Source organism: Anguilla anguilla, chromosome 9, assembly GCF_013347855.1.
Source record: "Anguilla anguilla isolate fAngAng1 chromosome 9, fAngAng1.pri, whole genome shotgun sequence".
NCBI classification, from domain to species: domain Eukaryota; kingdom Metazoa; phylum Chordata; class Actinopteri; order Anguilliformes; family Anguillidae; genus Anguilla; species Anguilla anguilla.
Window position 1 is genome coordinate 42,029,030 of NC_049209.1, and position 23,349 is coordinate 42,052,378.

Consider the following 23,349-nt stretch of genomic DNA (forward strand, 5'->3'; position numbering starts at 1 on the left):
GCAGGGTTCCCTCAGTACATCGTTATGAAATGTTCTATTGACATTCCATTTAAAGTTTGCTTGCTGTTGAAGCTCACACATGCTATTCAATCTCTTCAGGCAATGAAGGTTGTCTCCAAGAAGAAGATGATGAAACAGTATGGATTTCCACGTAGGTGACTTTTATTCATTTATTTAGATGGCTTCCATCATGTTTTGGGGTATCATTTAGCATGCATCCATTATCACCCTTTAGCTAAAGTTCACCCTCATTATTTTTTTATTGACTTAGTTTTTTTATTCCATATTTTTTATTTTTTATGTAAGTGTGTGTGTATGTGTGTGTCTGTGTTCATGTGTGCGTGTGTGTATATGTGTGTCTGTGTGCATGTGTGTGTGTGTGCGTCTGTGCATGTGTATGTGTGTACTTGTCTGTATGTGTGTGTGAGTGTGTCTGTATTTGTGCCTGTAATGACCCCTGACTGAGAGCACATTTGGGCTGGGTGATCTGTACACAGGTCGCCCCCCTCCTCGCGGGCCCAAGGCAGCCCAGGGAGAGCAGCCCAAGGTCCTGGGACCTCTGGAGAGGGTCTACCAAGAGATCGCCATCCTGAAGAAACTGGACCATCTCAACATCGTCAAACTGGTGGAGGTAAACCGAACCCTGATCCACATTCAAAGGAAGAGAAATGTGAGAAACAGGATATAATAGGCCATGTTCTGAACAGAAGATGCCATAGGTTTCTTCTTCTCATTTCAATGTTGAGCTTGATTACATTACTCAAGTCAGATTTTTAATTGTGCACATGTTATATTTCTGTCATGCTTTCAGTGATTGGTTAAGTTTATGCAATTGCGCCAATCAGCCAATCAGATTCAAGTATTAATCCAGGACCTGATATAAGTATGCATTGGTTTTCTGTGGAAGTTCTTATCTGCAGGGTATAAGGGAAGTGTTTTGGAGCTGGCTGACCTCAAATTTCTGAATTTAATTAATGCTATTCCAGACTAATAAACTTAGTGAACTTGCTGAGATCAGTGTGTGCATGATGAGCTGTAGTGTTGCATTGTGGGATTTGCCTGAGTGTTTGCCTCCAAAAAGGCAAACACTCAGCTGAAAGGACTCCCTCTACATTCGCATTTATGTGTCTTAAGTGCATTAAAGGTGTGAATTGCAATTTTACGGTTACCTCCAAGGAATTTGAAGGAATACATGCCAGCAGCGACTTATTATTATGGTAATACTTTTATTCTGAGTTAAGCATTTATTTTTCATGTGCTTCTGCATTATTTTGTCAGCACACAAAGAAGACAGCGATTCTGACTCCAGTTCTTACACCCTCCTGTTTTAAAGCCTGCACAATATTGTTCTCAGAGCATCCAAGGGTCTGGAATGTGACTACAAAAGAAATTCTTACCTGGGTGACATTGGCGGCGGCTAGCCTGGGAAACACTGTGTGAGAAGAGTGAGAGCACAAAGACCTTTACACTGTGCCCGTTAATGAACAGGGTGGACTGACATTCCAGTGTTTAAGAAGCCTTCTTCAGAGACAGAACAAAGCACAGGAACAGCACAGGGGGGCTTTCATAAACCCTTTATAATACTAATACAAGGTGCACATCTATTGGAGATTTAACCAGCAGTGTAACTCCAGAAGCATGGGGATGTGTAACAGTTGGTCATATGCATAAGATGAGGATTGTGTCTCATATTTGAAGTGAGGGCAGACTATGAAAGCAGAGAAACTGGTGGCCTAAATGAGGGCGAGCTTGTTTCTGCTAGCCGTACCCCCCCCCCCCCCCACCTCCCCCCTCCCCAGATGCTGAAATACCGCTGTGAAACAACTGTGTCTCATTCTCTACGCCGCAGTCGTGACGTTTGTAAATTTACAGCTGTTCCCGAGGGAAAATGGCTCTAGCAACAAACGAGAACCCATCACAGTAATTTCATAGGATTTGTTAGCGGCGCGGGGGCGTTTTTCACAGCGCGTTAGCATGCCTTCGCATTTAGGGAGTCAGGTGTTCAGTATTATCTCTTGGGGCCGTTGATGGCCGCAGCACGCGTGACCGCTGTTATCGCTCATGAAGATATGGTGTATTTAAAGGACGGCAAACCCACACCGCACCCCCTGTTCCCTCCGGTCTGACAAGCTCTCTCAGCTCTGGCTAACAAACTGCTGGGCAACGGCCTGGACGCTAGAAGTTGGCCTTGTCTTTAATGACTTATGTAATTAAGAGACAAGGGGTTTCAAACAGTCTGTTTCTCAATTAAACGCTCAGTAGGACGGATTTAAAGCAGTTGCTCAGAGTCTGTTCTGTAGGGGTAGGATTTTGAGGATTTTTCTGGGATTTTAAGTCCTTGATCACAGACATGTCTGCCTGGGAGCACAGAAGACCTTGGACGTCCTACTTGCAGGCTTGTTAGAAGACACTCCAATCACGTCCAGACCCTAAAGCAATCTGACAGTAATTAAGAGCCATCAGCAGACTGTGAGGGCCAAGTGCAGGACTCAGGGGTGGAAGGAGTTCTTCGGGGCACTTGCTGCTGCCAGTCCAATGATTTGAATGAAAAAGGACCTGCACTTGATAAAAATTTTCCCATCTCCGTTGTCCCACCGCTCTGCATCTTGATTGAAGCCTCGGTTTTTGTGTTTCCCGGCTGATTTCGATAAGGTTGTTTGTGGCACGTCTCCTTGAAGTGAAAGAGGTTGCATTGTGGGTATTTTTCCCTCTCCTCCTCATTTGCAGTCCAATCAGATTTTTCGTTAGAGCGTTGAGCTTGACACCCTGCTCTGAAAGACTGAAATGCGGAACAGGGCGTCAGCTTTTCAAACAGGGTTCGAGTGTAAGTGTTTGCCCTTGGCTTTGGGGATCAAATTTTGGATCCAGTCAGTTAGTCAGTCGTTCCAACCAGGATGTCCTGTGTGTTGACGCAATGCGTGACAGGCTAGTCACGCGCTCCAAAATTAGCTTTAATGAGTGTGGGTTTTTTTTTTTTTTTGTTCCAGGTTCTCGATGATCCATCTGAAGACAACCTTCACATGGGTAAGCTGCCAGCTCCAGCACCTGTCCCTCTCTGTCTCCTGGAAAAAGAACCGGCCAGGTGGTGCATAAAAACTATGGGGTCCTAAAGTCATGTCATTGACGTGCAATTGGAGAAGGAACCCATTGACCCCAGCAAATGCATTGCATTACTTTGCTGCCCTTTAGCAGACGCTCTTATCCATACCTGGTGCTGGTTCTGCTGCACGACTAGTCTACTGACCCCAGTACAGTTTACTGTGTACAGCTGCGATGAGCAGATGTTGGAAGCATGTGTCGCCAGCTTTTCCAGAATCCAGATCCATCACTTTTAGCCAGTAGGATGTGGATGCTGATCTCCGTAATTTTCATGAATAATAATTTTCGTTATCGTGAATAATAATAGTTTGTCTTGTTTCCCCCCCCCCGGTCTCTGTGTTTGTTTGTTTTGTGCAGTATTTGAGCTAATGCAGAAGGGGTAAGTACTCTGTGTGCCCTAGTGAATGTAATTAGTGTCTGACCTTTTTTCGCTGAGGCACTATTCTATACCCTGCTTTCCATGGTACCAGTCCTAAAGGGATTAATTATGTGCTTGTGCTCTCACTTGACAATTAATTCTTTTTTTTTTTTTTTTTTTTGCTGGCCTTGGTACCCTTCCAACTGTAGTGCCTCAAATTTGTTCGGTATTCTGATTTCCGGAGAGACGATAGGATCCGGTATTTCAAAAATGCTTATGAGGAGGCGGTGTTGAGCGCGTCTGAAAAAGCAGTCGCGCGCGTGCGGTGCGAGCGTCCGTTTTGGCAAACGCGACCTCGGTTCAACCGAAAACACTTCCGAAGGCTAATCCATCGCCCCGCTTTGGCGTGAAATAATGAGCTGACTTCTGTTCCCACGGCAGAGCGAAATTCATTCGCTCTGTCGACGCAATCAATCCTGCGTCCTTCATGTTACCTTCGGTAGCCTTAATCAAGGTCTGCAAAACAGCACCGCCAGTTTTCGTAAACAAGGTCTACGAAACTGTGGTTCCAGCCGAGCTGTGCGGTGTTCGTGAATGGCGCGTCCCGTTAGCCGTTACCGCCGAATGGCTTTGAATCTGTGAAAAGCATAATCATGGCGCGACCGGAGTGTGAAAAATGGGTGGTTTGTATATGGATATGCACTCGGGCCACCGTTCCCGCCTCTTCCTGCGTAATGCTTTCTGGGGCTTTAGCTTCCTTTGAGTTGATTGGCCGTTAGGATTGAGAGTGAACATCTCTGATATCCTCCTGACACCTTATTTTTGACATAATATAAGTGTCTTGACACATGACACAAAACATCTTGCAGTGAAAATATTTTCAAAAATATCACCTATTTTATTTTTATCGAATGTCCCAGTGTAGGTTTTCTGCATAGGAGAATGTATGGTTCTTGCAACTGAGACTTGAGACTCATGTTGCCTAGAGGGGACAGAAAGGAATTGCCAGGTCTTAGGAGGATATTCAGATAGGGAGCAACCATGGCCTGGGTGTGATAGGACCATATGTGTTTGTTAGTGTGTGTGTATGTTGGCATGTGTGTGTAGGTGTGTGTGTTGGCATGTGTGTGTAGGTGTGTGTGTTGGCATGTGTGTGTAGGTGTGTGTGTACATATGTTGGCATGTGTGTGTAGGTGTGTGTGTACATTGGCATGTGTGTGTAGGTGTGTGTGTTGGCATGTGTGTGTAGGTGTGCGTGTACATATGTTGGCATGTGTGTGTAGGTGTGTGTGTCTGTGTGCGTGTGTGTGTGTGTGTCTGTGTCTGTGTGTTGGTTCATGCACATACACATTCTGCTTGCTGAGGTGAAGGTTGGCGTGCAAACTGACCTTCGCGTGCTCCTCAGCCCTGTGATGGAGGTTCCCTGTGACAACCCTTTCTCTGAGGACCAGACCCGCACCTACTTCAGAGACATCGTCCTGGGCATCGAGTACCGTAAGGCCTTCCTCGGAAACCTCTGCTTTTCACAAACAGGAAGTGCAGGGGCCGTGCGCGTTCAGTATAAGCAGCAATAAGCGCCACATCTCATGGCAGCTGGGAGGATGCTTAAATGCACCAGTGAAATGTTTTCTATTCAGAAATACAGAATGCGGCCTCAACAACAAAATGTCATTTCTGTATTCTTTTTCTGGAAGGCGAGGGAAATTTGAGTAAGATTTATTAGGTGTTAACAAGGTTTCGATAAGTGCGTGGAAAAACGCTTACAACTTTTCTGGCTTATGAAGAATAAGAAGCTGAATAGTATTTAGGAGGCTTTACAGAGAGGGCTGTCGGAGGCCTCAGCAGTAGGGGAGACGGCAGCCACCCGACTGTGTTGCGGGGGCTTTTGTCTCTGCTGAAAGAAGCTTTTCATGTTTGCCTTGTGCGGCCCTCTCTATCCGCTGTGGGCGCGGAGTATATACTAATGAAACATGTGACATGATTGCTCTCTATTAACATCAACCTCAGACATAATCAGGGCTTAGTGTTAACTTTGCCAAATTGGTCTGCCAGTGTCGATCTACAACAGATCAGTGTGTGTCTTCTGAAAAGGGCATTTATTGCAGAATAATGTAACAGAGTTTATTAAACCTATTTTGTGTTTGTTTTTTGTTTTTTTTTTTGCAACACTTTCATTAAGAATAATTGAAATACTCTCTGAAGGGTTGTTGGAATCTTTTGAATTGCATTTAATTGGATTTTTTGTTAAGCAAAGGCTTTACTTATGTAATCAGGCTAATGATTCTGTGAATGGGCCCCAATGACCTTACTAACTGGTGTTGAGTGGTAATTTGAGGGGGGGGCTGACTCGTTCAGGACACTTGCTCTGGCTGATTGGAGGTTTGGAAGTTAGTTTGATTAGAAGTGTGTTCTGATTGGCTGTAATGACTATCCGTCAGGGGCTGATTTGGATCTCTCCTGCCCCTCTTCTCAGTGCACTACCAGAAGATAATCCACAGGGACATCAAGCCCTCCAACCTGCTCTTGGGGGACGACGGCCATGTGAAGATTGCCGATTTTGGGGTCAGCAATCAGTTTGAGGGGAACGACGCGCTTCTCTCGAGCACGGCTGGGACCCCCGCCTTCATGGCCCCGGAGACCCTGTCTGACAACCGCAAGAGTTTCAGCGGGAAGGTGAGGCTCCGCCCCCTGCGCGCTTCGCTCTTCTGCAGCCACCCTGCAGGTCAGCTTGTTCTCACTCAAAAGGGGGGAAATCAGAATGTGCGATTTCTCGACAAGAAACTGCTATCCAAAACGCATCCCGCGACGGCCATATCCTGTGTTCAGAAGTCCCGTCCTTGTAGTTGAGCGATGACGTGCGTGATTTGGTAACTCTAGCTATTCGTATTGAAATATTAATAATTCATGTCGGAAAGGGATCGTGCAATGACTCGCGACTCCTGCCGTGTCTGAACGTGGACGTTGATTTCTGACGCGTCATGGCTCCTCCCCTCCCCTGGTTCAGGCCGCCTGCGCGCTCTGGTGTAGGGTGAGCGTTTCTGCGATCCTCGCCTCGCTCGGCAGCGTTGTATTCATGCGGTCATCCTTTCACGTGCTAATTCCACGTCTCCGGCATCTCAGTGCGATGGGTCGATTTTCATGCGGGCCGGACCGCAGCCGGGAGCTGAAGGTTCGCGGTCCGATCAGAGGGGCCATTTCTTGGCTAGAAAAAATTGCTGTACAAAATAAGTATTGTATCTTACTGAACCTGTGTTTAGTAGTAGTCCATGAAATGCACTTCTTGTACGTCGCCTTGGGATAAAAGCGTCTGCCAAATAAATGTAATGTAATGTAATGTAATGGGCGTTCGGCGTGCCCAACGCGCCGCGCGCTAACGCTGGATTAAACCTCGCTGTCTGCAGAAGATACCGCTCGAGGCTGGAACACGGGGGGGGGGGGGCGGCGGGATCACCAAAAGGAGAGACGGGGTAGCGTCATGAAATTAAAACGAGCTGGGAGAGCGTTCCTTCGCCCTCGACGCCAGAAGGCAGCAGCTGAGCAGCGTCTGCCTGCACGCCAAACAAACCGACCGCCAAGGCGCCGCCAATTACTCAAAAAGCCATTAAGCAAAGGCGGAGATAAGAAGCAGAATTTCGAACATCTCTCGGACCAGCTCTCCTGGACTTCGGCTGTTCTGCTCCCAGCTAGACGGTTATTTGCAGCAGCAGATGCATAAAAAATATTTTCTTATTAAAACAGTGCTTCTCCAATATTGATTTTTTTTTATACCTGCGTTGTCCAGTGCTGTGGCTTTACTGAGAAGCAGTGCAAAGAAAAAAACAACATATTTAGGTGGAAAGAATGAAATATCTGTGTCACAAAAATATTGATTCAATGCCTTCCCTTAGGTAGTTCTGCAATAATGCAGTCTGTCAGCATTATAGATCAGAACCAAGCTTTCACATGATTCAACAGTGTCAAGTCAAGTCAAAGTTTATTTATATAGCACATTTACAACAACCACAGTTGACCAAGTTCTAGAATAGACTTAAAATCAGACTTAAAATAGTAATTTTTTAAAAGTGCATACAGTTCCCTCCAAAATTATTCACATATTTATTAATTATTTAATCGATGATCGATTATTTGCCCTGAGGAATTTGACTGATGAAATTGGATGATCAAATTGAACAATTTTGGGTCTGAACTGTAAAGGGTGTTTTGCTGAAATTCGGTTATTATTAAATTTCCACACAAGGTGGCACACTGGGACCATCCATGTGATCATGTGACGTGTTTTTGTCAGTCACATGCAGCCTCAAGGCCTTACTGCTGATTGACTTATGGTCACCCAGTACATAAACGTTTTTCTCCGGAAGCATTTCACGTGGCCTCTGAAGTGTGGTTGTTTACTACCGCATCAGATATTATTATAATTAAAGAGAAAAAGGGTAATTAAAAAATTGCATTCAATAATCAACAATATTCACAATATTTTTAAATTTTAATTCTCCTAAGTCAGCATATAGTTTTAAAATGTTGTTGTATAGCTTAATTTTTTTGAATTTATTCACATCTAGCATACTGTTGTTGGACCTTTCCTCTGTGCACGTTATTCAGTGGGCTCTGGCAGTGTGGTGTAGAAATAAGACGGAGAGGGGGAGGGAAGGAACTGGGAGGCATTAGTGTGTGAGAGTGTGGGTGTGTGTGTGCGTGCGGCCTAGCGAACCTCACACCACTCGTTCTAGAATATAGCGGAAGCCACTAGAGTGTCACTACTGGCTTTGTAAGTTGGTTTATTGCCTGATCTAGTCTCTCTACGTGGTAGTTCACAAACATTTGAGTAATAGCCAAAGCTTACACTCCCGAAATATCTCAAAATCCTTAATATTTAATGTCACCGTAATGTGAGCGGATTGTTTTCTCCTCTAACCTTAAAAAGATGTTGTATTGTAGATTGACCTGAACCAATAATATATTAAAGGGAAGAAATCAATAGTCCTTGGAGTCTCTCTTGACAATTAATGAAGTATGCACGGGCCAGGAGCAGAGGGAATGTACCACCTTAAATAAAATGTGGGCCTTTCTTTAAGTTTACTTAGTTGTAAGTTATCTGAATCTTGCATCTGTGTCAGGCATTCTGCATTTCATCCCTGGTCTTTTTATGGAATATTCTTTTGTCTGTTGCTTTTTTAACTTTTGTCTTTGCTCAAACTTTGGATTATCTTATGGAGTGATACGCTGTGGTTTGGTATGAAGTTGCAATTAGAACAGCTGGATTCAGAAAATGCCATTCTAAACACGTTTTACTGAATCCTCAGTTCCCTGACACTGTGTAGCATATTCCGAATGCCACAGAATACATTTAGCTAGCACTACGAGTCTTCTGTTTCCAATTGCAAGTATGTATATTTTAAATATAATTTTGACTTTCACTAGCTAGAATGACAGACAGACAGATGTAGTTTTTATTTGGGTTATTTGTGTCCCTGTGGGTTTATGTTATTGAAACTTTGTTGATAAGACCACAATGGTAGGTAAGAAACATTGTGTTCTTGAATTATGATTTCAGTAACGGTATGCGCTTACTCTCAGTGGTTGTTGCCCACGCTGTGGAGAATTGCGCTCCCACTGGTGATGTCACGTCTGGCTGAACCTGGCCAAATGGTTTTGCGCTGCAAAGCCCTCACTAATACTTTTGCTGTAAAAATCGATCTTGTTGTTGTTGCGGCTCATACTGCAGTATATTAAAAAAAAAGCGAACGGAGGCTGTTCAGCACAGACCATCGGGCAGCTGTCTCTCAGTGCGTACTGTATACTCTATCTGTCTGCTTTCCCTCATTCAGACTGGATGGCAGACTGTCCATGTCTCTTAAAAAAATTAAAAATGGAGCATCGCGGTAGTTCTGGCAGGCCACGAGAGTCAAGCCGCTCCGGCCGAATCAGCCGATGGTCAGCTGAGTGATGTTCACCTATCACAGTACATTCACATAGCAGGGCGGTCTACATAAACAGCCTCCCTCTGCTCATTCGGCTGCTCCTCCTGCATGCAAGCGCTGCACGTTGCTTTTTAAATCCCCTCCACCACCCCAGCTCCATCCCTATATGTTAGGAATTTGCATTGTTCCATCTCTATGTGTTAAAAAAAAGTTTTTGCATTGCTGCTGGATCTGTTCTGTGTGTACCCCTCTAGGGGGGGTTTGGCTGCTGGCCTCCCGGCCTTATCCACGCGGGCTGAGTGGTTGGCGGGAGAGCTCCAGAACAGAGCCGTACCGCCAAACTGAACTGTATTGCCTTTATTGTTAATAAAGATCTTACTTCTGCCATTGACAATAAAGGCAATACAGTTATGTTTGGCGGTATGGCTCTGTTCTGGAGCTCTCTCACCAACCACGCAGCCAAACCCCCCTAGAGGGGTACACACAGAACAGATCCAGCAGCAAAGCAAGTTCTTAACACATAGGGATGGAGCAATGCAATGTCTTAACACATAGGAATGGAGAAATGCAAATTCTTGACGCATGGGGATGGAGCTGGGGTGGTGGAGGGGATTTACAAAGCAACGTCCAGCAGCTTGCATGCAGGAGGAGCAGCCGAATGAGTAGAGGGAGCCTGTTTAAGTAGACCGCCCTGTTAGTGAATGTACTGTGATAGGCAAACATCACTCAGCTGAGCCATCAGCTGATTCTGCCGGAGCGCTTGACTCTCGTGGCCTGCCAGAACTAACGCAATGCTCCATTTTGATGACAGTGGTCCTGACAGAACAAATTTTTTGTAATTTTTTTTATTTTGTTTTGTTGACACGAATCGCGTGGAGGGGGGGTCCTGAACGCAGCCAGGAGCGGAGGGCCATCCATAAACACATTTTCAGAGGGCCGGGTTGCATCATGTCTTCATTCGCACTTAACGAGACCCGGCAGGAGGAGGAAGGCCCGGCTGTGCACGCCGCGCTCTCTTCCTCCCCGTTCTCCGCCGCGACCTCATCAGCCTCGTTCCTCCGCTCCAGGTCGCGCGCCGCCGCGGTCGCCCGCTCGCCGTTCGGTCGTGCCGCGCCCTTATTTTTTTTTACACGGTCGACAGGGGTCCTCGTCCTCAAAGACGGGTCCTCGTCCTCGTCCTCGAAGACGGGACCTCGTTCCCAAAGCCGCGCCTACGCCGGAGGGCCGCAGGGCGGAGACGGCTCCGCGTCGCGCCGCGGTGGCTCCCCGTCCGCCCGTCTGTCAAAACCCCCATCCCCCCACCCCACCCCACCCTACCCCCCCACCCCACCCCACCCCACAACCCCCCTACCCCCCCCCACCCCACCCAACCCCACCCCGCCGCTCGGAGACGCAGAACAGTCAGTCAGTCAGAACAGCTCCGGCGGACTCCATCAATCACGCCGTCAGCCGCGCTCCCTCCCTCCCTCCCTCCATCGCGCTTCCCTGGCAGCCGCCGGCGCGCACCCACGTTCCTGGGCGTGTTCCCGGCCGAACAGACCGCGGGGGAGAGGGTGCGAGGGCGTGCGCCGCGGCGCTCGAAACAGGCGGGCGCAGCTTGGGGGCCGCGCGGGAGCTGCCGAAAAGCCCGTCTCTACAAAACGCTTTCGTCCTCCAGTCAGACTTCAAATCTCACTTTCTTCTCTCCAGGAGAAAGCTTGTTTTAAGTTCCTTTGTGCTTGACAGGTGAAATCGTCTTACCCCCATTGGCAAATCTTGAGCAACTGTCTCGCCTAATTTGGTCCTGTTTAGCAAAAAACAAATAAGATTTAAAAAATAAGATTTTTAGTATGAGACTGAAATACTTGTGAAGATCGACTTATTTTTTTTCGTTTTTTCAGAGTGCTCTCTACCTGACTGTCCCGTGATTCTGTTTTGCAGGCCCTGGACGTATGGGCGATGGGAGTGACCCTTTACTGTTTCGTATTCGGGAAGGCAAGTCAGCCATTTTAAAATCTTTTTTTATTTACCTTGTTTGTTTAGCGAGGGGGTCGTTTTCCCTCAGATTTAGGGTGTGTTTAATGTGCTGATGTGCTTGCTGCGAGAGCGCTTCCCATTTCGAAGCCTGTCTGAAGTGAGTGCTTTCCCCTTCTCCCCGGCAGTGCCCTTTCATAGACGAGTACATCCTCGCCCTGCACAACAAGATCAGGAGCAGGCCCGTGGAGTTCCCGGAAACGTGAGCGCTTTTCGTCGCCTTCCCCGCCGCCGCCCCCCCCCCCCTCCCGCGGAAATCCCGCCGCACGGCACTGAGAAGGAAGCGATGCCGCACGCCTCGGAGCCCTTCCTCCTCCTCCTCATCATCCTCCTCCTCCTCCTCCTCATCTTCTCTCCGGGGTGTCTGTGATAGCCGAGAGCCTCGATATATCCCCTGAACACAAAAATATTTTTTTTAAAAACCAAAGACAAAATAAAAAAAAGAATTTGAAGAATCAAAGGTGGACGCGCAGCGTAGCCAGAAGGCGGATTTAATTGGATGAGATGCTGGCTGCGCCAGATGCTCGGGTTAGAAGTGTGAGAAAAGATGAGAAAGAAAATGAACGGCAGTCGAAGTATTTGTTTGTGCGGGTTTTGTCTCTTAAGAAAGGTGTTTCCTTGCGTGATTAAAAAAGGTTCAAGGCAACACATGTTATGAAATTAACTGGGAACATTTTGTGAATGGTCCTGCATATGAATTATCTGAGGTGTTAGCAGTTGTAGCATTCACTCTGATATAGTAGTAATAATTGTATTCACACTCAGTGACTCTCTGTCACCATCCATGTCATGAGTGGCACCATCACATTCACATTTGGTATGTCATGCTGTCATAGCACGGATGTTATAATACCGCAGCCTACGACAAGGGTTTATTAATACTAATGTAGTACTTATGAAGGCGTTAGGTAGAACCCTTTGAACACTGTTGAGAATGACCAGCGGTTCTCTGAAGATCCGTTCGCCTGCGGGAAACGTTGGGTGCGCAGAGCAGTCCTTACTCTGCTTTTTTTGCGTTGCAGGCCGTCGATCAGCGAGGACCTGAAAGCGCTCATCCTGAGAATGCTGGACAAGAACCCTGACAACAGGATCACCATTCCCGAGATCAAGGTGAACAGAGACCAGGCAGCACAGGGGCATTCTGGGTACTCGCAAGAAGCGCCGTTCCATCTATTTAACCGCTTAAGAGCACGTCGAAGCTGAGCGGCTTTGAATAATTGCTAGGCGGTACGCGTTTATTTTGACAGAATTTTGTTTGAGAATTCCCATTTGTTAGGTTGTTAGGGAGATATTCTATTGCAGTGCAAGTGAATATTCCTTCCACGGCCGGCTTCACCTCACCAGAACCCAGAGGAGGCAGTAAATATGCAGGCGGCAGTTATATTAACCAGGTGCGGGTTTACGTTGCACAGCAGTGACGGCTTGGCTTCCAGACCCACCTGGCTGTCTGCGATTGGCCGATACATGCCCTGAATAGGAGAAGGGGGAGGGCCCTGGGGGGAGAGCCCCGGCAGACCGCAGGTCGAAACGGTTGCCGGATTCTGTGTTTGTTTTTAGGCGCTGCACTGTGGCTGGTTAGCGGCCTAATTTGGATGGCGGAACACAGGGCCGGCCCTAGGATTTTGGTGGCCCTAAGTGAGTCTGTCAAGCGGGGGGGAAATGATGAAATCCTTCCTAAATTACATTGTTATTAACTGTTCTGTTGCCACTCCATTATCAATTTATACCGCTAGTTCCGCGATAGTTCCGGTGAATGACGTAAATATGAAAATAACGTTATTGACCTTAGATAAAAAACATTGGATCGCGTGGCCCTCCCTAGCGGTTGTGGCCGGCCATGGCGGAACGAGCTTGTCCCTCGACGTGGCTCCGGGCTGTTGATTCAGGTAGAAGTTCGGCCCGGGCGGGGCGAGACCCTCGCACGAAAATTTCGAAGCTGGCTGCCGCAGACTGGCCCTTTCCACCCCAGACGGACTTCTTCCAGGAGCCGGGGTTTCGTTTCGGTCGTTGCTCTGATTGGGAGGGGCCCATTTTGTGGCTGCGCAGCGGAGCGGTACGGAGCGGGGGGGGACGGAGCGCGGGGGGGGTGGAAACGGGAGCGTTAATTAGAGCCGGACCTCGCGTGCCCTCCATCTCGCGGAGTGGAGATCAGTATCGGGCTGCCGAGGGAGGATGGTAAACAGGCTGGGGAGTGATGGATGCCGTGCCAGGCTGCTCCTGGCCTCGGGCCAGCCCCTTCTCTCTCCACCAACAGCAGATGCCTCATTTCTGCAGTGTGTGCTTGCGCGTATGTGTGTGTGTGTGCCTGTATGTGAGGGTGTTGGTGTATGTATTGGGTTTCTGTGTGTTTGTGTGGGTGTGTGTATTGTGTTTGTGTGGGTGTGTGTATTGTGTTTGTGTGTGTATGTGTATTGTGTTTTTGCGTGGGTGTATAATGTGTTTGGGTGTGTATTGTGTTTATTTTGGTGTGTGTATCGTTTGTGTGGGTGTGTGCATTGTGTTTGTGTGAGTGTGTGTTGTATTACGTGGGTGTGTGTATTGCGTTTATTTTGGTGTGTGTACTGTTTGTGTGGGTGTGTATTGTCTGTGCAGGTGTGTGTGTGTGTGTGTGAGTATGCATCTCACCAGTGTGAATCTGCTCTCCATCCCAAATAGCTGCACCCTTGGGTGACCCAGAACGGCGCTGACCCGCTGCCCCTGGAGGAGGAGCACTGCACCGTGGTGGAGGTGACGGAGGAGGAGGTGCAGAACTCGGTCAAGTTCGTGCCCAGCCTCTCTGCCGTGGTGAGTCCGCACCCCGGCCCTCGGGCCGTTCAGAACCCTCAGAACCGGACCCGAGCCGGACCCGAGCCGGACCCGCCGCCGGATATCAACCGGATATCAGTCTCGTGACGAACGGGGCTGGTGTCTCGTGGATCCCCTTTAGCTGTAGTGAGGGCTTCACGCCTCATTGGCGTGCCTTCTGATGAGGCCCAATGGCCTTCCTGTTTACAGCAGTCCCCAGGTTTTCACTCATGCATCGCAGTTGCAGGTTGGTCGGTGAGATATATGGGCGGTGTCTGCGATGGCTGGCTCCTCCCCTACTTTCCGTCCTTCGCCAACCACTCCTCACCCTGTCAGTGCGGTCACGCCTGCTGTGATCTGGTCGTCTCCTTCCAACAGAATCGTCCAACTTTAGAAACAGCTTCAAAGCGAGTGTGCTAGAACTAAACTCATGAACCAACATATTGCGCTCTTAATTACTGATGTACTTTATAACTGATGTTGCACGACTTGTGCTATTAAGTTTTATTAATTTACCCCGTCTGTCACGCTTAGCGTTCCTTTAAACGTAATTGACTTAGAGTCTATTTTTGTTTCTGTACTAGCGTTCGCCTAACTGCATGCTGCATGTGCTGTTCTGTAAGGGCGACATAGCTCAGGAGGTAAGAGGCGGTTGGCTGGCTGGTACCTTGCATGGCAGCCTTTCACCGTTGGTGTGTGTGTGTGTGTGTGAACGGGCGAATGAGAGGCATCAGTTGTAAAGCTCTTCGGATACAAGCGCTATGTAAACGCAGCCCGTTTGGATTTTTTTCTGGGTGGGATGGTCTTGCTGGGTGAACGGGCGTAGAGGCCAGAACGTTCGGGCGCGTCGAGCGACCCTTTTTTTGACCGCCGCGTGTTTCGGGTCGGCGGCGGTCCTGCCGCTCGGCCCCCTGTCTCCCTCAGATCCTGGTCAAGGCCATGCTGAGGAAGCGATCCTTCAGCAACCCCTTCGAGTGCCCCAGCAGGAGGGAGGAGAGGTCCATGTCCGCCCCCGGGAACCTGCTCATGTAAGCATCGGTAAAAAAAAACCACGCCGGCGGGGGGGGGGGCTCCTCCTCCCCCCCGCCCACACCCGCGCACGCACCACCGCCACTCCGTCCAAGTAGCAGTGCCGAGGTCATGCTTTATTTAAAACCTCATACATAATGCCTAGGAAATCATTAACGCATGTTTTCATACCATTTAATGGTGAGTAGGTAGTTGGCTTACAGGATGAAAGCATCCTAATGAATAGCATTGCTTTATTTTGTAAATATTTGTCGTAACTCAGATGTACAAAATTGAGACTCCGAACAGATTTCTTTATTTATTATTTATCTTGCTTCCTAAATTATGGATTTTTGTAATGCCTCCGCGGCTATTAATTCTTTAACACAGTACTGCATGCGATAATTATTAATAGTCTTACACACCTTTGACCGAGGATTTTTTGCAGTTGTAAGGTATGGCACAGGAGCACTGTTTATCTTCTTTAAAAAAAGATGTGGAATGTATGCAAATGTGTTTCTCCTGTGGCCATTTTGACGCTGCCTGCATAATTATACCCTGCAGCGTTCGTGATGTTAGGTGTCCTTTGTCAAAAACATTGAGCGCTAAATTCAGCTAACTTCTAGCGCTACATTTTGTGGTTTGAAAACCTCCGACGGATACGATGAGTCAGACTTCCTGTTTATCTCAGTAAGCCTCTGTCTAAGCTTGTGTGGTCAGCACACGTTCTGTGTACAAAGGAGAGGTGGACGGCTGTATGCTACACACACTAATTGGGAGGGGGGGGGGGGGTCAGGTGGGAAATAAACAGCATTACCCATCAGTATTGGGGAAGAGGGTGCAGGGTTTGGGGAAAAGTGCCACATTTGGACGCGCTGAAGGGTCAGGATTCGGTTTTGGGGTTTGTGGAGGTTTTCCTCGGAGCCGCCCTTGAGAAGTGCCTTCAGTGTCTCTGCCCTCTCTGCCCCGGCCCGCTCCAGTGGTGTCCACCCGGCCCCCCCCCCCCCCCGCACCGCAAGGAGACGGGAGGAGCGGCGATGTAATCACTGAGCGCCGAATTAATATCTCAGCCTACATGAGCGAAGAACACCCCCCTCCTTCCCCCCCCCCCCCAACCTCTGTCCTCCTCTTCCCTGACTCGCAGGAGAGCTTTTCTGAGCGCTGTGGGTGGTTTCCTTTTAGCGCCGACAAACAAGCGCCTGCCTTTATTTCCCCTGGATTAGACACCCAGACCGAACCCGGCCGCTCAGAGAGATTACGGAGTGAGTCACTTCAGCGGTCATCGCCGCCCGGAGACGGTTCGCCGCCTGCTTTGAATCGCCGGACGACGCGGACGGCGGCGGCCGTCTTTTTTTCCCCGCGTGAAACCGACCGGCGCGTCCTCTGTGACTCGGAACGGCTTTTTTTTTCGCCGAGCGCTCCCCCCGCCTTGGGCGGAGAGAGGGAAGGGCGGACGCGCGTCCCGAATCGCGGGGAGCCCCCGAATCGCGGCCCCCTGGTGGCGCGCCGGGCAGGAAGCCCCGCTGCAAATCCCCCGCCGGGCTGCGGGGGCGGGGGGGGGGGGGTGGCGCAACGCTGCCCCCTGCTGGAGGAAGCTCTCACACCTGCAGGGGCGGAGACTGCCCTCTCCCAAGGTGGCTCACAGCCCAGCCCTTTAAGCCGCTCGGCGTGGCGGCGCCTGTACGCACCGCTCATTTCCATAAAGTTTAGCATTTAATCCTGAGCTAACGGCCGTTCTCCCGCCGACCCCGGGGGTTAGGCCTTCAAAGTCACGTGCCGCATTTCTGAATGACGGAATCTGCAGTGAATCTGCAGATTGCGACGGCCGTCAAACTAATGAAATGCATTCAGGTTATCCGAACCTCTTCGTGTAATTGCCGAAGAGTGACTCACGCATAAAAACCATGAGCCGCGCGGCTATTCGTGCAGCCCGACAGAGCTCTCTGCTGTGATCGCACACCTGCGCTGCGGCGCTCAAACTGCTCTGTTTGCATTCCTCTGTGCGCACAGGCGGACTCTTCTGATGAGACATTTTTGACATGCAGAATTTGTTTAAAAATACCCAGGGTGATTTTTTTTGGTTTCGGTCAGGAGCGTGAGAACAAGTACAGTACAGCCCTCAGGACACTAAACTTTTTCGCTTTCAAATTTTCAGTTACTTATAATGTTTTTTTTGTTTTTTTTGTTTAAATCATGGAACAATCTGTTCTCGCCTCTTGCGTCCCTCCCAGCAGCGCATGCAGTATTTTAATTAACGTGTCGTAACACAGTAATGTCGTCGATGAAGGCGTGCTGCTTGTCTCCGCTGCTGCCCCTGGGGCCTCTAATAGAATCTGCTTTTTTTTTTTTTAAACTATTTGATGTTTAACTTCCTAACTATGACACAGCCATTTTGTTTTACAAACACAGCAGGTCCAAGAAGTCAGTAGCCAAATCAGAAACGTCAGGCAGATGTTGTAAGGCAGTTAGGGCTGCTTCCTAAGGTAATGGCCTCTTGTACAGTACATGGGCTTGTGGATAGATATTCAAAGTTTGGCTTGGTCTTTGATTGAATTGCCCCACCATATTATGACCAACAACTGCTTTGCCTGAGCATTGATTTTTTTAAAAATAAATAATACCCTTGTAATTGCAAATTCATAAAAGAACTGACTGACTTAGCAATGATTTTGAAAGGGACACCTTTAGATACACAAGCGGTCGGTGGTTACCCCAGCAATATCTGTTGGGAAACTTAGCTTGTGGTCAGCTGTGCTGATTTGGAGAACTAGGTTGCGTCATATCGTCCCTCTTCCGAACAGGAGCGCAGAAGCATCTCCGTCCGTTTACAGTGTGCGAACGTGGTAGCAGGTGACATTTCAGTCACGGTCGAAAGGGCATGTTGTTTTATCACTGAATGCTGTCAGAGCACCTGTCCGGGGTGTACTCCTGCCTCTCGCCCAGTGCGTTCTGGGATAGGCTCCAGCACCCCCTCCCACGACCCTGACCAGAAATAAGCGGGTTAGAGACCGGGCGGGCGGACGTCGTGAGGGTCGGGAGTCTCAGACGCTGGAGCGGCGTGCGGCGATGTCGCATCGGGCCGAAGCTCACTCCCCGCCCCCCCTCCGCCCCACCTCTTCACCCCACCGCCGCCACCCCCACCACCCCCCCCCCCCACCTCCCCGGGGACGAGCCGCCTGATCTGTGCCCGTCTGTTTACACTCTGCTTTTCCTTCGCTTGTCTGCTGCAGGGACACGTGGCTGTTCCGCTCCTCTCTAAAACATCACCCCTCATTAAGGTAACTGTGTGCCGTGCCAGTGCAGTGTCAAGCCCATGTCGTCCTTGGCTTGAGGGAAGGGGGGGGGGGGGGGTGTTTGGACTGGGGGGGTGGGGGGGGAGGGGTTTGGGGGGTGTGCTGTGTTTCCCCTGCTGTGCTCCCTGTGCTTGTACGTCTCCTCCTGTGCTAATGGCTGTTGCTGTGGTTGAGTCTGATTGTCTGTGCCATATATAACTCTTTTTGTCTATTTCCCCCCTCCCCCCCCCCCCCACCCTGGTAACCGTGGAGCATCGGAGCGCTCTTATACACAGCCACGGTCACCTCCTGTCCCCATTCACACACACACAAAATTTTATCACGGTTGCCCGAAGGGCATCCTTACGGTTGCGGTGTGAAGGAGCAGGTCAATGTCTGGTCTGGTAGTATTGCCTCTGGTAGCATTAGCTCTAGTTATAATTCTGTCGTCAAAGAGACTGGAGTCTACGGTCCTGGTCAGATTCCGAATGTAACGTCCAGTATGTAACACAATGATTCAGCATCAGCAGTGTATGCAATGTACCGCAGTGCACTGGCCCAGTGGGTGGACTGTGGATTAAGAGAAGCAGCGCCTGGTCGCACGTGCTTCAGTGGTAAAGGTGTGCTTGTCTGTGCTCTCTTGAATTAATTGGCTGTCGCGGCTGGTGGTATGATGGACCTAAGAATGTGATTGGTTATTCTAAATTGGGGGGGGGGGGGGGGAGTGGCAAAGAAAAGCATGATTCAAAATTGATTCAAGAAGGAAAAGTGTGTAATCAGAGAGCTGCATAATGTTTGGAACAAAGACCTTTTTTTCTTGATTTCGGCTCTGTACTTCAGTTTTAGATTTGTAATCAGAAAATTCACTTGTGGTTGAAGTGCACATTCCCTCTCATGTAACGGTATTTTCATACACTTTGGTTTCACCATGTAGAAATTACCGTTCTTTTTCTATGTAGTGCCCCCATTTCAGGGCATATATTTAATGTTTGGGACATACTAATGTTATGTAAATGAAAGTAGTCATTTGTGGTACTTCGTTGCATTATCCTTTGCATTCAATGTCTGCTTGAAGTCTGTGACCCATAGGCATCATAAGGTGCTGAGTGTCTCTTCTCTAACCATCTTTAGCTCCTGCTTGTTCCAGGGGCTAGTTGCCTTAAGTTTTCTCTTCAGCATATGAAACGTGTGTTCAATTAGATTCAGATCAGGTAAATAACTTGGACAGTCAAGCATTTTCCAGTTTTTGGCTTTGGAACACTCCTTTTTTGCTTTAGCAAATTAGCTGTATGATTGGGATCTTTAGCCCCTTTTCCACTGCAGGGCCAAACGGTTCTGAGCACGGAGAGGAACGGTTCCAGTGGTGTTTCCACCTGGAAACGGTTTGGCGCGGAACGATTACAAACCGTGCCCTGCAGGATATTTTCGGCACGGTTAGACAACCGTGCTCAGTGCAGCAGAACCGTTTGGGTGGGCAGGCTTAATGACGTGTTCACTGATTGGTTTCACATTACGTCAGTTTTGTGACTCCGCATACGGTCTCTTCACGTCCTTTTCCGTAAGCTAGGTCAGTGGAGAAGCAAATATAAATAAAAATGCCAATCAAAAATCGTATTCCGTCATAGCAACAAGATAAACCCGACAATAGCTTTAAGATATACAGCAGTGAAAACGCTGCTCACTGAATAACGAAATAAACGGGACAAAGTTTTAAAAAATGATAGCCTACCATGTCATTCTACAGTCAATATTTGGGACTAAATATTGAATAAATAGGCTACATAACCTTACCATTGGTTTTACGCGTAGAGATGTCCCTTTTGAGACCGAGTGGTCATATATTGTCTTGGACAATCCGTTTATGAAATATATTTCGCGCATTTTTGATGCCTGGGTACATTCAAAATAGCTGTGCATAATACCACACATATCGTTTACGGCGTTGTTGCCGTTTTTAGTACAGTCTGGCTTGATTGACAATTAATTTATTCAGTAGGTGAGACTATAAGCTTTCTAACGATGTATAACATGTCTAATTTTGCTTTTGGAATAGCGTTTTATAGGTCAGCATAACCAAAATTTTTCTTATCATCGCATTCACTTACGCATTAAGACACTGCACCTAATGTTGGCCCCACACTAGAGGATAATTGGGCCGATTTTAATAATAGACCTATCTGACATCGTTTTCTGGAGCAAAACAGAAGCGGATTGAACTCGTTGATTTACTGTCTCTGTCTGAACACAGATACAATTTCATCATTGCTATGTAAGTATTACTGCTCAAAATATTTCAGTTATACACGTTATTTTTGGATTGAGAGTCTTTAAATAGGTTAGTGGTATTATATAATGTGGATATTTCACACTGTAATGTAAGCGTTAGTAGTTTTTTGAATGCATGCAACAGTGATGGTCAGTGGAGGATACGCTAAGAAGAAAAAACCAAAAACAGACCAAAATACACAGAATCCTTGTCCGTTTCGTCAGCCAACGAAACATAACATAACAAAAACAAAACAGTATGGGGAGCGACGACAACAACTGGCGCAGATTACATTCACAACGGGACGCCGTCGCTGATCCACCGCGTCACTTGCTGTCCTCACTAGATACTTCCTAGTCCTGGTTTTAGCAGCCCGACGGTGGAAACAGAAACCGTAACCGTTCCCACGAGTACTGAGCAGCGCGGAACGGCGCGGAGTGGTCCTGGTAACGGTTCGGCCCGACGGTGGAAAAGCGGCTGTTGTCTTGCTGTAGGATCAAGCAGCGTTCAATTTGAGGCATTCGGTTGAACTTCAGCAGATAAGATGCTTCTGTACATTTCAGAATTTATTCTGCATGGCGAAACCAAAAAAATCCCCTTAAATAAAAGCTGAAAATGTGCAGAGTACAGAGCCAGTTCAATAAAAAAAATATGTCTTTGTGCCAAACATTATGGAGCTGGCTGTGTGTGTGTACATCTATACATATGTAGTGCGTGTGGTGTATGTGTGTAAGACTCTTGGATATAAAACTAGGTTAGGACGTGCAAAGGGTTAAACTTTTCTTGTCAATGTCCCTGCATAATTCAGATAATTTATACAACCAGTTAAAGTGGTGCACTCACCTTAATTGGTGTAATAATTTTATGGTACTTGACTACCTTTAGTCATTAGCATTTAGATTTTTTTGTTGATTTCTGACTGTGTGTGTTCTTGAGTGCGTTGTCACCTGTGGTTTTAACTTGCCATATTAAATATTGGATGCAAGAAGGAAATGGCCAACAGTTTGAGGAGCATCGCATTAAATTAAATTAGGATAAGAAAGTCACAGTTAACCTTTACGTTTTATTTTCACTTCTCCCCTCCTGTTCTAGTGTCACCTTAACTGTGCCTAGGTAATTCTTGCAGTTTTTTTCCCTGGCTGCTTGCATGACTAGATCTTTAATTCTCAGTGTTTTATGTGTGTGAATTGAACAAACGAAGAGAGTTTAATTGCTTCATGCCACTGAAGGACTGTGATAAGGTCACTAGCAGGGTTAAAAAGATTAAAACAGGCATTCTCATGAGCTGATTTGGGCGTCTTCCTCTCTCTTTTATAAAGCGCTCTTGGGGCCTGACTTACTAAGAACTTTAGCATATGCTAAACCTTTGAGCACACGCAAAACTAATAACACAATCAATTATTGGTGCAAAACAAAGGTCGTGACCAATCATTGATCGTGTTATTGGTTTTGCATGTGTTGAAAGATAACGTAAAAGTAAATCAGGCCCTTATTCTCATGATCTCAATGCACTTCACAGTGTTGTTGGGAAAACCCATCCCAAACAGCTGGTTGCCACTAGAAAGCTACCCTGGAAAGGGCCAGCATAGATCATCTGGGTTTGGGGGGAGGGCAATCTTAATTTCTCTTTTTTTCAGACTTTTCTAAACGAATCTTAGCTTCAGCAGTGAAACGAATTCACACAACTGCTAGACGTCCCTAGTCTCAACAAAATGTAAAAAAAGGGTTGCTTGAAGGATTTGACAAAATAAAACGTAATATATTTACGCACTGACGGGAGATCCGGCTGTCTGCGCGACTTGGGCGGGTCTTCCGTCCTCTCTGGGGTGACCGTCTAGCGGTGACCCAACCAGTGCTTCACCCTGCGTATAACATCCAACTGGAGGGGCATTGGGGTTTGTTTGGTTCAGAGGGAAGACCGCCCCCTACTAGCCTGCCAACACTTATTTTTCCTAGGAGGCGTCTGATCCAGCTATTGACCAAACGCACAGCTGCTCACCGTCGGCCCTTCTGTAGGAACAGGGTGTAAGGTGGTACGGCTGCTGTAGCAGTTTTCAGCGCGCTCATAATCTTACGCACGGACAAACAAATTGGAGTTTGAGGTGAATTCAGGCCTGTTTCGGGAAACATTGTTTTACCCAGGCAAGGCATTTGGCTACTGCACCAAGCGCGCCTCAACTAAAATGGCCCTTGTAAGTCAGATCTATCTATTGACTTACACCCACTTTCCTGTGGTTATATTTTCTCACAGAATGAGCACAGCCACCATTGGACTCACATAAATTCTCATTCAGGCCAGTAGTGCACACTCCAGGTGGGAGAATTAGTGTCATTTCTTCAAGGTTGTTCAGGAGATCAAAATTATTAATAACTGCTCAGTCTCAGCTTGGCCCAGATCACTGTAATGCAGAGGACGCTGTAGCCACCTACCCTGCTCTTCCGCTGTGTCGATACCAGAGATTCAGTTAGTCACTGCTCACAGGAAAGGGGGTCGGTTGCATAAGGAAGCCTTGGGAAGCGCAGTGTTTTCTACCCTGTAGCAGTGAAGGCACACAGGTTCTGATTAGCAAAGGCTCAGCGCAGGTACTGATCAGCGAAGGCTCAGTACAGGTTCTGATTAGCAAAGGCTCC

General features: G+C 47.8%; 1 protein-coding gene across 2 annotated transcripts in view; it reads left to right on the top strand.

Moving 5' to 3' along the window:
* camkk1a (calcium/calmodulin-dependent protein kinase kinase 1, alpha a) overlaps positions 1–23,349 on the top strand; it is a 44,334-nt gene that overhangs the window by 14,237 nt on the left and 6,748 nt on the right. Inside the window, exons 4-15 of one of the 2 annotated variants that reach the window (XM_035433032.1) lie at positions 100–151; positions 498–631; positions 2,988–3,024; positions 3,457–3,478; positions 4,863–4,951; positions 5,931–6,130; positions 11,296–11,349; positions 11,517–11,590; positions 12,411–12,498; positions 14,044–14,172; positions 15,097–15,200; positions 18,411–18,458. In XM_035433032.1, the coding sequence (XP_035288923.1) occupies positions 100–151; positions 498–631; positions 2,988–3,024; positions 3,457–3,478; positions 4,863–4,951; positions 5,931–6,130; positions 11,296–11,349; positions 11,517–11,590; positions 12,411–12,498; positions 14,044–14,172; positions 15,097–15,200; positions 18,411–18,458 (1,031 nt within the window). The remainder of the gene's footprint in view (positions 1–99; positions 152–497; positions 632–2,987; positions 3,025–3,456; positions 3,479–4,862; positions 4,952–5,930; positions 6,131–11,295; positions 11,350–11,516; positions 11,591–12,410; positions 12,499–14,043; positions 14,173–15,096; positions 15,201–18,410; positions 18,459–23,349) is intronic. The other variant, XM_035433033.1, reaches the window with a different exon arrangement.